This window comes from Dreissena polymorpha, chromosome 2 (genome assembly GCF_020536995.1).
Source record: "Dreissena polymorpha isolate Duluth1 chromosome 2, UMN_Dpol_1.0, whole genome shotgun sequence".
NCBI classification, from domain to species: Eukaryota; Metazoa; Mollusca; class Bivalvia; order Myida; family Dreissenidae; genus Dreissena; species Dreissena polymorpha.
In genome coordinates, this window is record NC_068356.1 from 124,206,810 (window position 1) to 124,223,648 (window position 16,839).

The following is a 16,839-nucleotide window of genomic DNA, read 5'->3' on the forward strand; positions in this document are numbered from 1 at the left end:
CCATTTACACATGCTTCAGTTAGCGGATAAACATTTTCTCTTTTTTCGGGATGTAATGCTGATTTGCCTAGTGCAAGTATGATGACGTATGACACAAAAAAATATGCGTATAGAAAACTGTATGGATCCAATTGAAATCCATCGATACACTAACATGTTTTATTTATTGTAATGTAATGAAACATGCTTAAATCGAAGTAAAAGGTAAATTGTTTACAGAGAATTTACGGAAAAAAGCGCTTTTAGACGGTTTTATTACAACAAAACCATATACATTTTGCCATTATTATGTATGACCTCTGTTGCAAAATAACGTTGTTGCCATATAGATTAATTCAAATGTTGAATTGATTATCGATCAAATAACTTAAAATATGCCAATAAGATAGCATAATGGGACGCCTTACATAAGCCATTTACTGATGATACAGTACATACAGAACATTGGTATCAGCACTACTTTAAAAGTGTTTAAGAAGCCTAAGCAAATGTCTTTTTTCTGTTTAAACATAAATAAAGATCACAGGGAACACAAATACATATCGGTTTAAAACAAGCTATAATGTTCAATTAACATGTGTTATTTACCATCTCCAACACACTCTTGGGCAGGAATAAATATGATACAGCTGAAGAAAGCAAATGAGAGATGTTATAAAAGTATTGCAGCATTGAATGTCGCCTATTGACATTTGAGCTAGACAAACGACGATCAAATCGACCCACGACGCAATACTCGACAATTTAAAAACGAAAAGCAACAATTGAAGACGACACGCGGAATTTGAACATAATCTTGTTAGCTCTTTAACTAGACACAATCATCATTCGCTTCATAATTTACTGACATACCGGTCGACACTCCACAAACGATTTTGTGCGTGACATTTGCTTCATATAATGCTGTGCGTCGTTTAAAATGTCGCGCATTGCTTTAAATAACGTTTGTCGTTCTCCGTGGGTGTAAGTTGACAGTCCACAAGTGCACAACATTTGCGCGAAATAATGTTGCTTGTCGTTTAAAATGTCGCGTGTCGTCTTTAAATGTCTCTGTTCGTTAAACATTGTCGAGTTTCATTTCGAGCGTCACTTTTATTGTGGTGTACCTCAAAATCGTGACTGACTATATTCAATATAGCATTGACCGAATACCGTGTAATGCAAATTAGGAATATTATGTAAGCTAAAAATGTCGCAATCACAATACAACGAATTAATTCATACCAGGTGTATACGTTGTCCATGATGTTTGGTTTGCGAGAGGATCGCATATCATCTTTTGTGAAATGTGAAAAGTGCCGTTATAATAGCACTGGCCTTCGATAAAGCAGAACCCATCCTGTTCACGAGTATGGATAATAAATTTAATCGCATGGCTAAAGAATATACGGATTTTGTCAGTGTTGAACTTTGCCTAACTGTATGCTAAATATATTTTACATTGGCTTATACTATAATACCGGTTATTCATTTATCCAGAAACATTATTAGGTAGGGAAATTCCTATTAACATCTTTTAGTCCTACATTTACGGCGACTTATCAGGTTTTCATATATTACAGAATATTACACACAACAAAACACGAATTATGCAATGATGATAAAAAATCGATCAACGAAAACAAACATACCACATTTGCATATTACCTTCAGTGAAAACGTGTATATCCATTCTGTATCTTTTGCATAACCAAACGTCTGGCATTGCGAGTTATAGATGTAGGCTAATCCTTGTTTGTCGTCATCGTAGTTTTCACCGTCGTTACTTACGGATACATGGAATCCGACAACAAACCTATTGTCAATGGATCTACGTTGCCGTAATCCATGGAGAGGACATATTGTCTCCACAATTGTTTCAGCGTGCCCAGGAACTTCATGTCTACTTTCATTGTGAGGTGTCCCGTGTATGTCAAACTGAAAACATATTATTGCAAAATAGTGAGGATCGATATAACAGACCCAAAAGTGCAATCACACACAATTTGAAACCCAAACATTGTGTTAAGCCTTACATAAAATGTGTTCAATCGGCAAGTCAAGTTAGACGATGTAAATTCTCCACCAAAGACAACAATCTTAGAACAGTCCGTCTTGCTCTGGTCACAAAGCCCATGATCTAATATCCCAGATATAATTGGTGGTTTTTTAAGATCAATGGAACAATCGACCGCGCCGAAACCCGAGCTACATTGACACGTTCCTGAAAAGACATGTTTTATAACAATTAACTTTGCGTATACTTGCATTCATGTTTGCATTCTAAGTATATTACAGAATAAATATCATTCCTATGACGTTAAAAATGTATTTTAATTTTAAGATATCACTAATATAGTTTTCTGTTACCGTTGACGCAACTACCACTTCCACTGCAATTATTCATGCAAAATCGTTCTTCAATGGTTTCAGAGGTTTTTAAAATTTCTTTCAAAATGTTCAATTCTGCGAGCGTCGGTGGAGCGACAGTTGTTATATGTGTTTTTTCTGCCCCTGTGCTTGTTGTGTTTTTGTTCTCCGCTCTTTCAATTAAGTCTTTAATAACAGTACTATTACGCTGGATCTCATTTTGACAAGTTTGCAACATGGATTGCTTTGACATCGCTAACCAGTCTGATGAATTGGTTATCTAAAACATAACAAGAACATTATCTATTTTCATAAATATATTCTCTCACTTTTATTACTAACCAAACCTTATTAACGCTTAAACTGTCTGTTAATCTTTTAATTGTATTTTTATTCATATACATACCTTTATATCCAGCACGCAATTTTCCAAAGACACGTTCGTGTGTGTGTCTGGAATTTTATTACACATGTCCTGTATTGCTTTGAATTGCTGCTCACAAAGACTTCGAGCCATATCGTCCGTCCCTACGTCTGCGCTTCGCTGAAATCAATAAATATAAAATAGTTATAAAGTTCATATTTAATTGTTATACATTAATTGTTTCCCTATCTTTACATTAGTTTACCTCCCAAAAACGTATTACAAAAGCTACTTACACGATTTCGGACATGGAATCGCTGGTGCAAGACTGGTATCTTTATCACTGGTTTTCTTGATTGTTTTGTCGTGGATCTCACTGGACGACTTTCTATCAGCTCACCGCAACTATGGTAACCAGCAATCGTCCCTCGGGTACATCCTGCGATACTCCTGTCACACGAATATGCGCCGTTTCCTCCGGTCGCTTTCTTGCATGTGCACGTTGGAAAAACCCAAGGCTCAAGATCTTTATGATACGAATCGTTGGTGAACAAGGATGCATTTCTTTGCACTTTCCATTCGTTTATAAATTGCGTTTCATTGTCAAAATCATCCGCCGAATTACCATTAAGGGATCCACATAACCCTGTACTATTCCCACTGCTATCTTGAATAGACGGATTTACGGAAATGTCCAAAACTCTGCCTCCTTGCGCACCCATAAACGGTGCGCTGTCTATCCGCGCCCTGACTGCAGTGCCGTATGGCAAATAGATCTACAATTCGAAATGAATGAATTATGAGTATTACAGGATACTTTCAAACAAGGCAAGTGTAATACTCTTGTTAAGTTAAACAATTATAACTGTAAGCATAACAATTAAACGTAAACTATTTCGTTTATATAATAGCATAATTTTACCGTGTATGTATAGTCGTTTTCTTTTTTCACTGTTAACGCCTTATCCCAGCACTGCCTGTAGCCAATGTCGAAGTATCCATTACACACGTTGATGACGTAGACGTCACGTCCAGCCCTTACTGCCACGCCACAGTTACATTTCGCTCGACTTTGGCCATCCGTGCAATTTGCTATTCTATGCTGGACCTGTAGAAAACATCGGTAACAATAACATCAATAACTACAATAATATAAACGATAATTAACGCGCACTTATAATATAAAATAGTGCTTGAAAAAAGTATTATTCATAATGCATATTCAGTTTGAAACCCATCTGTTGCATTTGTAACATTTATTTTCACGATGTGAAGTACTTCTTATTATGACGAAATGAAAGCAAATAAAATATTAATTACAAAACCGGGAGGAAAATAAAGTGATTCCGTTTTTTATGTCATAGAACAGTCAAATATGGATAAGGATAATGAGTAGCATCACCTCGACATTTCCATACACAGAGTGCTTGTACAAGATGTAGTCTCCTTCTTCAGCGTGATGTTCATACGACCTGTAATTAATCGGTATAACAATACGTCAAACGTAATTATATCCATTGTCACCCAGAATACACATGAATTCTTTGACAATAAACAGCCTATATAAAATTGATTTCTTGCAAAAACAATATTAGTTTTATAGAGCACTGCTTACAGATCTTAGAACATTCTTGGAAAGTTAGGATGCAACAAAGCACGGCTCTGGTTTAAATTTTCCTGCTGACAATTGATCTACGGCAATAGCATTTATAAAATGAATATTGTATTTTACTGACCATAAAAAATGCACTAACCTGCCATCAAATGTATACATGTGTGGATCATTTCGGGCTGTACATAGTTTTCCACGCCATTGTCGATCCATTTCTGGAAGTACTTCAACCTAAACGGAAATAAGTCGACACATGTACTCTACGCATAGTTCATCTTGTGAAAATATTTGAACTTAGATTAAAAAGTATATTCATAGTTTGGTACAATGAGTAAATATTTATTTAACTTGATCAAGGTGTGTACTTTGGTGGACATTTTATTAAGTACAATGAAGAGAGAACAAAGAATATGGTGACGTTTACCTCTATTTCAGGCAGTTTGTAAGGGACTGAAAAGAGGGCGACTCCTCTAGTTCTGGGTATTTGTAAGAACAGAGTGAACTTCCCGGCAACGCCGTACTGTCCTGTTTCCGCAGCACTGACGCTCACAGTTATCGTCCTGTCAAATGACGTTTCGTTAAGTGCCACTGAACATCCGCCTGGGAAGTTGCCTTCAGCATCTGAACAGTTTTGAAGACGTATTATCAATAGTTCTTTATTTCATATCATAAAGTTATGTGAACGAGGTAGGCTTGGTTCAATTTAAACGTCAATATATGTTAATATCATTAAATGAACGTTTACTATGACGCACGTTTAATGCCACGCGCACGACTGCTATTTTTGTAGATAATAACATTAGAAACATACACAAGATTACCTTTAACAATTTTAGTGAAATTTACAATAATGTAAGACGCGTGCATAACGACGTTTAACACGCTTATAATATCTTCGTGAATAATATTATATTTTATTCATAATGTATCAAATGTGTACCCAAAATAAATTTCTATTTTTACAAATAATAAATAAATAAATAATTTATTTAAAGAATTATGAAGAAAGTTGTCTTCGTTGACAATTTCAACGGGTGCGGGAAATCTGTAGGTGAACTAATGTCGTAAGAAATTTAAAGTAGATTATATATCAAGTATCAAAAACGAGATATCAGCATAACAGATTTTGTTGAAGTAGTTCATTTTTGTACGTGTAAGATTTTCACTACAGATATTTATAAAACACATATGTGTTGGCATGGCATACATTTTATGACTTTTATCAATTAAAACATGTAAAACATTTTATGTATACATGTATACATATCTAACGACAAAGGGGGAATTTGCATAGTTTTAATAACTTTCTAGATTCAAAGCAAAAGTATTCAGTAAACTGTTAAAAACTTACTGGGGCAAGTTCCATAATCTGGTGTGAAGTAGTCAATATTGACCCCACATGCGATGTTGTTGGAAGGTCTCACATTATCGCACACTATCGGAACTGTTAATTTCATCTCCACAGACTTATACTCTCCTCGACGCAAGGAAATGCGAGGGGTTAGCACTGTGATACCCAGAAAAAATGGGTCCGACATCAACGATAACTGGCCCGGCTGACTGTTGGGTTCGTTGAATGCACGAACAGCGCATGAAATCTATACAAAATATTATCTTTTAAAACATGTGTGCTTCTAACATGGTCATATTTGAATGCCAATGAATAACCTATTTATAACGTATCATGCCATGTATTAAACAAATACAAATGCATCAGAGTTTTATATTTTTGATTAAATCAAAACATTTGCGTAGGAAATTCAATATTATTCAACTTACATTTGTACCCATGCCGATATTCATATCTTCTAGATCCTTGTGCGTCAGATAACACGGTGACAAGTCGGTCTTGTTGCAGTATTGTTTTGTGACTACGTGCTCTGAATTTCCTATGATGTGCCACTCTACTTGGTAGTAGAGATTTTCGGATTGGTCCGGGTCAAACTTGCATTTAAACCAGATTGATGTTTTATTGTTGTCTTTAACAACACCAACCTCGTTCGCAACAAACGACGGAGGAGGAACTAGTTTAAGAAAATAAGGCAAATTTAAATCAGTGTCAAAATAACATTATCTTTGTTTGAACATGTTGTATTAGCATTTGCCTTGAATAAATATAAGGTGTGAACTAAGAAGAAAATAAATCTATAGAAATAGACACTAATTTTGACTTTGGATAAATATCTTTATCTTTAGTTTAATGTAGTCTTAAAGGTAGCTCAATAATTTGAGACCATAGAAACACGCATCTACATAATTACTTACCTATTTGCACTACAAAGCCCTATCTTCATTTTTGCTATTCTTTTTCTAACACACGCAAAATTTTAGGTTGATCCGATAATAAAGAAATGCATCACAAAAAATTCAACACGATACACGATAGTCTGGCTTGTATTTTTGTACTTCAATGCCGAAGGGAGCGCGAATTTAGATGCGCTTGTGAATAATTTTAAGCAACAATATTAAAAGCTCATTCAGAATTGTTTTAATGATATTTAAATCGGTAAAGTTTAAAACGGGCAAAAGTTTTCTTACAATGATTGTATGTGCAGTCAGAGCCCGAAAGCGGGTTTTCGTATTGTATCTATTGTTGTAAGCTTTTGTACTCGCAAAATAATGTATCGCTTTAAAATCGCAGACAAAAACTGTGCTGATATCTATCCCGCGTTTACCACAAAAATGCAGTCAATAAAATAATACTTTAACATTATTTTTTTCTATACAAGTTGACCCAGAAAATCCAGTACTGGTTTTCTTAAAAGTGGGACATGGGTACCATTATGAAACGGAGAACTTTCAATCCGTTTGTTAACTTTGCTTTACGTCAGACTGCGTACACAGGGTATTTATTGAAAGACGAATATGTCATACTTCGAAAATTTGAAAAATATATGTAAAGCATAGTTAAAGAAAATACCATCGCCGAAATGAAGGGATCATCAGAAAACAGGGTTTGGAAAATTAAATTCCTACAAAAGCCCAATACCTTTATAAACGCACTCTCGTGTAAATCTCAACGTAGCACTAAATGAAATGCACGAAATGTTTGAATTCGCATAGGATACATAAAATATTCACAAAAGGCATGTTTGTTAAATGGTTTTTATACCTGAAGCAAAAAGGAACTCTGTAAAAACAAATATTTCTTAATGTTTATTTGAACGAATGTTATATTGAAGGAAACGCATATTTTGTGATAATGAAAAACAACGTCTCTATATCTGGCTTTAAAACACGATCGTATTTGCAGTGAGAGCGTATTTTTCTTTCACTACTGTAACCGAAAAAATCATGTAGCTCATAAAAAATCATAGGAAACTTATATATTGTGATATTAATCATTATGTTTAGCCGCTAAAGAAAGCAATCTATAAAATAACGCAGCTATGTGATGATGGTATACAAAAGTGGACTCTAAAGAGGCGCCAACTAATTTTTGTTACAGTTAATTTATTCCAATTCCGATTCCAATAGGTTCCCCTTATAAAACGGTGAATTTTCAAGGCTGTTTTCTTGCATAATCATTTTATACGATTGAGAAAACTTAGTATATATTTAAAGAGAAATATGATTTTGTTTTCGAAATTTTGGGGGGGGGGAAGATAAATCATGCATTTTCTCAGAATATTACATTCGCCTTAATGCAGGCACCCCCAGCAAACAGTGTTTTGGCAGTGAAATTTTGACAAAAGCTCAATATCTAAATAAACGCATCCAAAACGTTAATCTTTTGACGTAGTCAGAAATGTATAATGAATGCACCAAACCATGTGAGCAATTTATAAATGGCTTGTATAACAAACAAAGAGAAGGATATTTTCACATATAGGCGCGAAAACTGTAGAGTTCAGTAAGCTAACACGTGTTTATATGCCAGCTGCGAATCAATATATCTTTTCTTTCCACCTTTTTCCATACGTTTTCCGTTCTAACTAAGCGATTTAATCAGCTGGTACAGACGTCTTATTATAAAACCCACATTGCTATAACGGTTGGGATTTTGTTAACATTGACATAAGTTATCAAAAAACCTAGTAACCATTGAAATAATTTTATCTAGCCAGTGACTTGGTTATGGTAATTCAACCTCTTTAAGTCGTTTCTTTACTGAACAAGAACGAAATTTAGTAAATTGGTAATGTTCAATTAGTTTTTGCTACATAAGAAATTATCTGCGATATTTTTGAAACATGTACATTAGTTTGTGTTTCATTTCATCGGATTTTGTTTCAATTGCTTTTCGAATAACCGACAGCCATAAAGAGCTATTCGAAATATAATTTTTAAAATTCACATGTTTTCAATTATAAGTTTTAATCATCAACGTCTTTCTACTTCAATGCGTGAGTAATGCGATTGCATAACAAACGATTGTTAAGGTAAAGATTGAATTTAGTTAAAATACTGCAATATTTCTTTACTGTTTAGGAAAATCTTATTGGGTTTCTACTAGAATTATATAATGTTGTTAGGAGCAGGACCCTGCATGAACATTAAAGTAAAGTGACATAAACACTTTCAAAAAATAACTATGAAGTTATATAACGTTATTTTTGTACTACAAATATTTAAGTGTTGGGCCGTCCTAATATCTGATGTCCAGTTCTATTGAATTACTGTATACATTAATCAATAAATGATGTGAACATGTTTTGGATTTTATCTTTTGCCCTAAATAAGACTCATTGTAAGCAAATTTGATACAAGGATTGTAAAGTCAAAGTATAAAAATGATTGGATATGGTTTCTGTATCCAGAGAAACGAAATAGTCTTCAAAAACGTAGAAAGTTAAACAATAAGCACTTACTTTCCGAGCCAATACCTGAAAAGCATCAAAATTTACATCAGTTGTGAAAAAAAAACATACTACTAAAAATTAACATATGCGCAAAAGAAGGATTTAAGCAGCAATAGCAAGTCCGCGCAGAACAAAAGTTCATCAAAATCATGTATTCAACAAAAACATTTGTGTTATAAACATATTACCAAAACAATAGGCACTGTCTTTTGTTACGGTTGGACCTAGTCGATATACATAATAACCTCCGCAGTTCTTTGCTTGTAAGTCATATGTTATGCTGGAATTTCCCGACTGTTCTGCCTTGAAAGACTTGATTTTATCTTCTAGTTTGGGTACCGCGTTGGGATCTGATTTTGTTTCAAACATAAAAAGTATGTATGCACTTCGTTATAGTGGAAAGCAAGTTTACGAACAGAACAATGGAACTAATTAGTTACGAAGTCAAGAATTCTGCTGTTAAACCAAATTAAAGCAAGAGCACAATTTCTTTAATATAAGAATAACATTCTTAGTCTAACTTATTAAATAAATATATGTACAATGTATTCAGGAATTCTGTCTGCATTTATTTTAAAGTAGGTTTACAATTCCTATTATTTTCTTCGTCTACGTGACGATAAGCGAGTAACACATCTTTAATATATTGAAAAGCCGACCTCCACAATTAAGCTAGGGTCACCGGAGCCCTAGTAACGTAATGTAGATTAGCGCACGCGCGATAAGGGATATTATACTACAAATATGTGTTGGGCCGTTTTAAATTCTTACGCCGTGTTATAATTCATATATGTGTATACCGGCTAATAGAAGTAGTTGAAATATTTTATTTTTCTCTTGCCTGTAGTTTTTTCCCTCGTCTTTTTGCACAACGTGGATGCCGATGAAAGTATGTATTCTTAAGTAATCATTACTAACGGGTACATACAATTCATAAAGTTATATCAATATTTTACAACAACGATTATTTTGCTTATTTAATAAGTATGAAATTAAGGACACAAATTTGTGTTGTAAGCGTTTACGACCGTTAAACTTTGATCATAAAACAAAAAAGAAAATTAAAAAAATACCGTTGCTATACACCGGGAAAATTGTAGCACATCTGTTCATCGGAGGTGCTTGATCTGGCAAAGTGTTGTTGCCAACATTGTACCAGCCCAAGGAAAGTTTGTTGTCATTAATGGGATTTGACTTTGTTTTGAAATTGACCAGTCTCATTTCCAGGCTAGGGAGTCTCTTGTAGTTCTCTTTGTCGCAGGGATCAATGTTGTCTTGGTAGTCTGAATAAAAAAATATATTATAAACATCAGGTATTGTAAACATCACCTATTGGAAAAAGGGGACTACAGCAATAAATAAAAAGTAGTTCTTAGCGACACATGAATTTGCATATGATTGTTTTGTATGAGGACTGACAGTAATAATTTGTAGATTTTTACGTGACAAAGTATATACGCACTACAATAAATGGCTACGTCTTCGTCGTGTACGCAGTCATGGGTGCCCCACTCTCGTGCTTTACACTCGGACACATCTCCTTCAACTCCGAGACATTGCAGGTCGTCCAGTATAATTGTCTCATTGCCAAACATGGGATATTCTGCCTCGGGTCGGTATACCTTACTGTAAGATGGTATGTAGTGAATTACTGTCCATGACACGCAGTGAAATATATAGAGAGGAGTTGATGGCATCTAAACTATCGGTTAAATCCGATTCTTGAAAAACTAGTTTTATTGTGTCAATCTATTTTTAAAGTTTGACAATTTACTATATATATTGTTCATTCATTTATTTGTGTTATGCATTTTCATTGTGTAAATATTTTGTTAATTATGCGACATCAATAATCTCCCATTTTAAAGTATAAACATTTGTGTGTAGCTAAAACGAGTATTTATGTGGACAAGAAGTATTATAACATATTTTATGCATACGACTTGCTCACATAGAAGTTTATCAAATGTGTAGATTAATTATTGTGAAATATGGATATGGTATTTATAATAGTAAAGAAGAGTCCGTACCCAACAGAGTATCCCATCATAGAGCACAACACCAAGGCATCTTCATCTCCAAACTGATCATCACAAATTGTGCCCCAATGATCATCACGGTACTTTTGTAAACTCTGGTCAAACCTCCTATACTGGATTTCTACCCTTCCTTGTACAGGCTTATGTAGTCCACTGCCTCCTGCCTCATGCAGGCCATCCATTAATCTTACAGGAGTTTGAGCACCTGATTATATACATAACAAAGTCAGAAATGCAAAATGAACGCAACGAAAATGCCAATATTGTAAACGACCGGTTTATATTCGTTTATATTATCAATGCTGATGTAAATTCTACCCCATGGATTAACTATTTTTGCTAAGTAAACTTTTTCATGAGTGTTCAATGTATTTAAAACATACGTTCTCGTTATGCAGGACGATAAAAACAAACGCTAGAAAACAGCTGAATAAATTAACTTCTAGAATCTGCAAGTAAACAACATGTACACGTGTTGACTACTCACGGCAATTAAGCGCTACGTTTTCTCCACTAGGACAATAATGTGCTGACTCAACCCACTGTCCGGATCCACATTCGTATAAATCAGCTTCGTCGCCAAGACAACCGAAGCCACCAAGAGTCGTATGTTCAGCAGTAATATTTGCGAAATCTTGATTGTGAATTGAGACATTTCTGCAATATAAAAATTATATCGTCATTATAAGTCTATATACATGTTGTTGTATATATCACGACCAAAGTCGTATATAGATACAGGAAACATGTTATTTTTTTAAGACGCTTTATTCTGAAAGCAATTTTGATAATTGTTTTTTAATTTTATGGTACTTGCCCATGGTAGTTGTCTCTCTTTCCTGCCTGATTACAAATCGCAATCGCATCGTCCATTGTGAAATTGTCTTTGCATACACGCTTCCAACCGCTGTTAATATAAACCTCAACTATACCTGAATAGAATGTCAGGCCTTCCCGAACTCGAACAGGTGTGTCTATAAACAACAATAAGAAATATATGAAAATAATTATAAAGTGCATCTCGACGCTTTCATTAATATAACATGTCATATGTTAAACAGTAATAAAAAACAAACGTACTACACTGCACCGCTACCTCGTTGTTATGGGTACAATAGAAATAATTACTGCCCCATTGGTAACCAATACTACACTCGGAGATGTCAGGCTCGTCGCCACGGCAGTTAAGGCTTGATAACAAAATACTACCATTCCCAATCCCGTAAAAGCCGTTCGTTCGTATCGCTAAGCTCCTAAACAAAAACAAGACATATTAAGACAACCACAGCAAACGGTACACTCGTTTTTTTACATTTTGTTTGGATTCGGCGTTTTCTTTAAATGGACAACATATTCAGTTTTTTCTCTGATTATACATGGTCTTCAGAACAAAATTATGCATTTTTGAAATTATTTCATACAAACAAATTGCGTTGCAAAACAGCCGTTTCAAATACTATAAGTTGACACATCTTATGTAAGAATAAGTTACTTTGTATTGAGTCCTTTCATTCTGCATATCACTTTAGCGTCGTTTTCATCGAAGTAGTTGTCGCAGATCGTGCCCCACACTCCTTTGTACTCGATTTCAACTCTCCCAGAATAGTTACTTCCACCCACAAAGCGCATTGGTGTTACAGGTCCTGTGAAGAGAAACGCATGTATTGATACATGTTCAAAATATTTTAACCCGTATTTATAAATTACGGGTTTATACGATTAACGTTGTTCTTCAGCTATATCAAATAAAGGTGTTAACATCAAACAGGGCTTATTTTCATTATCATTGTGTTGATTGTTGAACAAATATTTATATTGCATAGCAAGAGAGATATGTAACAGATACACAAACATCGAAAAACCGAGGTCACCGATGTGTATATTTACCCGCCATTAGTACTTACTACAATTAACGCCGACATCATAGTAATGCGAGTTACATGGTTGTTTTGCAGAATTTTCCTTCCATGGGTACGAGGCACATTCATCAATGTCCGTCTCTGTTCCGTTGCACTTCAAGTCCTCAACAATAAGGTTACCTGACCCTTGTCCGTACTTGCTTACATTTGTATGTATTGTGATGTAACTGCAACCCAAATAGTTTCGTTTTCGATTAATTCATAAAAAATCAATATGAAAGTTTAAACATATTTTCCAAAGAGTAATGCATAAGCTGTATTTTGTTTTGAACACACCACGTTGGTGTTCATCTAACACACAAAAGTAACAACTTTAAATTAAGTGTTCGATTAACATAGTAGGATGACAAGACTTCAAACAATTCATAGATTTGAAATAATTGTTTTAAAGCCCCATAAACAATCAAAGTCAACGAATATTTCTTAAAATATGTCGATAAATAAAGTAAACGCGCGGACCTAATAGAAAGCACAGTCAAGTGCGCTTCAAATTAAAGAAAAAAATAAAAGATCCATACGCAATGTTATGTATTACCTCGTATGCACTTTCATTTGTGAACGCTATCTTTTATTTTCATTTTATTTTTGAATCACTAATAGCAGGACGACCTTGCGTGAGCTGCGCTTATAATTAACATAATTATTATTCATGACGTACGTCGTGCTACCGACGCTGCCCGAAGCCAATCTCGCGTTCACTCGATAATGTTCGGATGTTGTAAAATAAAAACGAGCATTTTGTATATTGTTAAATCTATGTTACCAGACCACATCTAGCGTTACACGTTTGGCTATTGCTATAAGGAACACAACTTTTTTTATGTGTGAACTTTATTTTACGAAATATTTTATGAAATATTTGTTGATTTTAAGTGTTTATGGGGCTTCAATCTACATACTATAAACTTCTTCATATCGTGCAAAACAAACGACGCAATCTTTAGTACACGTCAATATGAGTATCATCACGATCCCGTATACTGTTAAACATTCTATTTTTGAGCTATATTTAAGGGCCAGTCATACGTTGCCACAGCGCTTGCAAGGTGTAATTAAAATCTGTCAAACCGCCATGTGATCGATGTGAAAAAATGCGTAAAATGATAAAATCAATATTCTGTAGCGAAAATTATAAAATAAACATTTTGTAGCGCTCACATAGTGTCGTTGCGACATAATTACTCCATACTTCACACTTATCGCGTTCTTATCATATGGTTCACACAGCGTTCAATGCGGTTTGGTTACGGCGTGCACATAACGCATTTGGAATTTAAGAAGGTTAAATGAACTGTGTATTTTAAACATTGTAACGTAATCATTGCTTGTTTGCTTTCGACGTGTCAACATCATGATAGGAAAATCGAGGCATAGCAAGGACGAGAAGGTCATCTATTCATGCACCAGTGGCATGCCATACGTGTTATGTTTTTGATCAAAATGATTTTCGCGAAAACTATTCAAATGCGATGACACGGCAGTCACACGTCGCTCTTCTTGTCTTGCTTAAGCCGTTGGAGTGCCGCGCGAACGCCACCCTGGTGTGTCTTGAGTTGTTCATATTAATTAGTGAAGGTCTCTACTAACTCTTTGTTTCCACATTGCATATCATTATAATATTGCTAAGTCCTTCTATGGTTTTTAGAAGGTTCAAATAACGTACCTCAAAGTTTCATACCCAGCCAGTTTGCATATGACACGTGCATCGTTTTGACTAAAGTTTGCATTACAGACAGTTCCCCAAACTCCAAAATACTGGAACTCAACTCTACCCTGGTAATTGTTAACGTTGCTGACAAGCCTAACACGGTTGTCTGAAATTGTTTAATCACAGTTGTTTTATTCAAATTTATTTATGGGATTTAAACAAAATTCTTTTTTCAAAAATGTAAGCATTTGTTTGCAAATTTATGTTTGCAAGAAAAAATAACCAAAGGTGTCGCTTGGCTTTAAGTTACTCCTATAATTGCGTTGATAATGAGGTTAAGACAATCCTTTAAAATACTCAAAAGATGTTTCCTTGTACTCGTATTTGCCTGTGCTACCAATGTTAAGACAATTTAAATTTTCAATTTTAATTAACTCGTTGTTATTAGACTTTTGAACAAGGATTATGATATTGACATCATGTTGCCACACTTCGATACAACATTCGTATTTTAAGTACGTGGTACAAAGATGAGCACACAAACATGTCTTAATAATTTGTGGGTGATCAACCAAATTTGTACCGCTACAAGTAACTCCTGCTTTTTGGGAAAATTGAGAAGATGCGTCGGGGCAATATCCTGTGGACCACTGCGATGAGAACTGGCACTGGGAAATGTCTTTTTCATCGCCATTGCAGCTCATGCCACGCACAAGTGCATAGCTATAATCATACTTAGGGTCAGGCTTCCTACAATCATTTATTAGTATTTAAATACCCTTAAAATATGCTTATTTTCGCAATATTGCGGTGACCAACGCTTATTTTAATGGCATGCGTATGTTAATATTAAGGTGTTTTACTTTTAGATTATGCTAATTGTATTGTAAGAGGTTATGTAATGTGATTCCCTACTGATTACATTTCATTGTTTACTATTAAGCAGTTCTTAGATATGGTTATTTTTCATTACCCTTAAGAAATTGCATACAGTATCAGAAATAATAATGCAAATGAACTTATCATGTTTCCCTTTACCCTATTTTATATCCCAGTTTGTTGCAAACTACAGCGGCTTCCTTAAAGTCAAAATTGTAGCCACACATGGTATACCATGCAGCATCAAAAAATACTTCAACCACTCCATTCGAGGGATCAATTCCTTGTAGCCGCGTCGGTGTATTGGGTCCTGGCAATATAAAGGTTCTGTTACTAAATGACACATTTTAAAAAATGTGATCATATTTTAGTAGTTGTTTATGTGTATTGTGAGATTAAAATGAATCATCATAAAGACCCGTTAAAAGGTAAAATTTAAAATGGCAATAGATAATACAAACGTCAGTTTATATCTCGTCAGAATTTTAATGATTGACTAGTAAATTATACTTTTTTATAAGAATATGTTGAGCATTGTGTTTAGAAAGGACCTGCAAAATTGAGTAAAAGCAAAATTCAAGATATAAACAATGAGAAAACAGAAAATATAACAAATATATTATTAAACTTCATAAATTGTATAAATGGTGTATATGATATCGTCTTGAATTTTAACAAAGTTTATAACACCATTAATTTATTATTAATAACACTTACTGCAGTTAATCGCCACAGCCGTGTTACTGGAGTTGCACATATGCGACGTTCCTGACCAAGGCTTGGACTGACATTCTTGGAGATCGTTTTCTTTGCCAGAACAGTTCAGTTGTTCGATAACAAAGTTGTAGGAGGGGCTTCCAAATACGTTATTTGTATATACAGTCGCATTTCTATATTTTGAAAATAAACGGTGTCTAGATTACTTTCTTGATATTGATAATCGCACTTTCAGCGTGCGAATTTTATTCAAGTTAAGCGAAGTTTCTAATTATCAGAGTTTTATAAAAACTTACCCGTAAGTTGGAGCCCCAACAATTTTACAAATAACGTCTGCGTCATTCGAACTAAAGCCAGATCCACACAAGGAACCATATGTGCCTTGATACATCTCTTGTAATCTCAATTCAACCCGTCCATAGTATTTGCTAACACCATATTGAAGGGATACGTATGTCTCTGCAAGATAGTGATTGAGCGATATCAATATATGTAGCTTATACTTCTGTT

The 16,839-nt window shown here is 34.6% G+C and overlaps 1 protein-coding gene across 1 annotated transcript in view; it reads right to left on the minus strand.

Moving 5' to 3' along the window:
• Positions 1 to 16,839, minus strand: part of LOC127868843 (uncharacterized) — a 48,587-nt gene that overhangs the window by 11,107 nt on the left and 20,641 nt on the right. Inside the window, exons 34-60 of the mRNA XM_052410929.1 lie at positions 16,626 to 16,788; positions 16,330 to 16,502; positions 15,772 to 15,922; positions 15,317 to 15,483; positions 14,749 to 14,899; positions 13,071 to 13,252; positions 12,659 to 12,809; positions 12,247 to 12,419; positions 11,984 to 12,140; positions 11,654 to 11,823; positions 11,158 to 11,371; positions 10,590 to 10,753; positions 10,201 to 10,410; positions 9,316 to 9,477; positions 9,137 to 9,151; positions 6,105 to 6,349; positions 5,677 to 5,923; positions 4,750 to 4,946; positions 4,468 to 4,556; positions 4,116 to 4,185; positions 3,636 to 3,821; positions 3,010 to 3,489; positions 2,756 to 2,893; positions 2,350 to 2,629; positions 2,016 to 2,203; positions 1,648 to 1,917; positions 1,225 to 1,339 (exon numbers count right to left, since the gene is read on the minus strand). Coding sequence (XP_052266889.1) covers positions 1,225 to 1,339; positions 1,648 to 1,917; positions 2,016 to 2,203; positions 2,350 to 2,629; positions 2,756 to 2,893; positions 3,010 to 3,489; positions 3,636 to 3,821; positions 4,116 to 4,185; positions 4,468 to 4,556; positions 4,750 to 4,946; positions 5,677 to 5,923; positions 6,105 to 6,349; positions 9,137 to 9,151; positions 9,316 to 9,477; positions 10,201 to 10,410; positions 10,590 to 10,753; positions 11,158 to 11,371; positions 11,654 to 11,823; positions 11,984 to 12,140; positions 12,247 to 12,419; positions 12,659 to 12,809; positions 13,071 to 13,252; positions 14,749 to 14,899; positions 15,317 to 15,483; positions 15,772 to 15,922; positions 16,330 to 16,502; positions 16,626 to 16,788 — 4,908 coding nt within the window. The remainder of the gene's footprint in view (positions 1 to 1,224; positions 1,340 to 1,647; positions 1,918 to 2,015; positions 2,204 to 2,349; positions 2,630 to 2,755; positions 2,894 to 3,009; positions 3,490 to 3,635; positions 3,822 to 4,115; positions 4,186 to 4,467; positions 4,557 to 4,749; positions 4,947 to 5,676; positions 5,924 to 6,104; positions 6,350 to 9,136; positions 9,152 to 9,315; positions 9,478 to 10,200; positions 10,411 to 10,589; positions 10,754 to 11,157; positions 11,372 to 11,653; positions 11,824 to 11,983; positions 12,141 to 12,246; positions 12,420 to 12,658; positions 12,810 to 13,070; positions 13,253 to 14,748; positions 14,900 to 15,316; positions 15,484 to 15,771; positions 15,923 to 16,329; positions 16,503 to 16,625; positions 16,789 to 16,839) is intronic.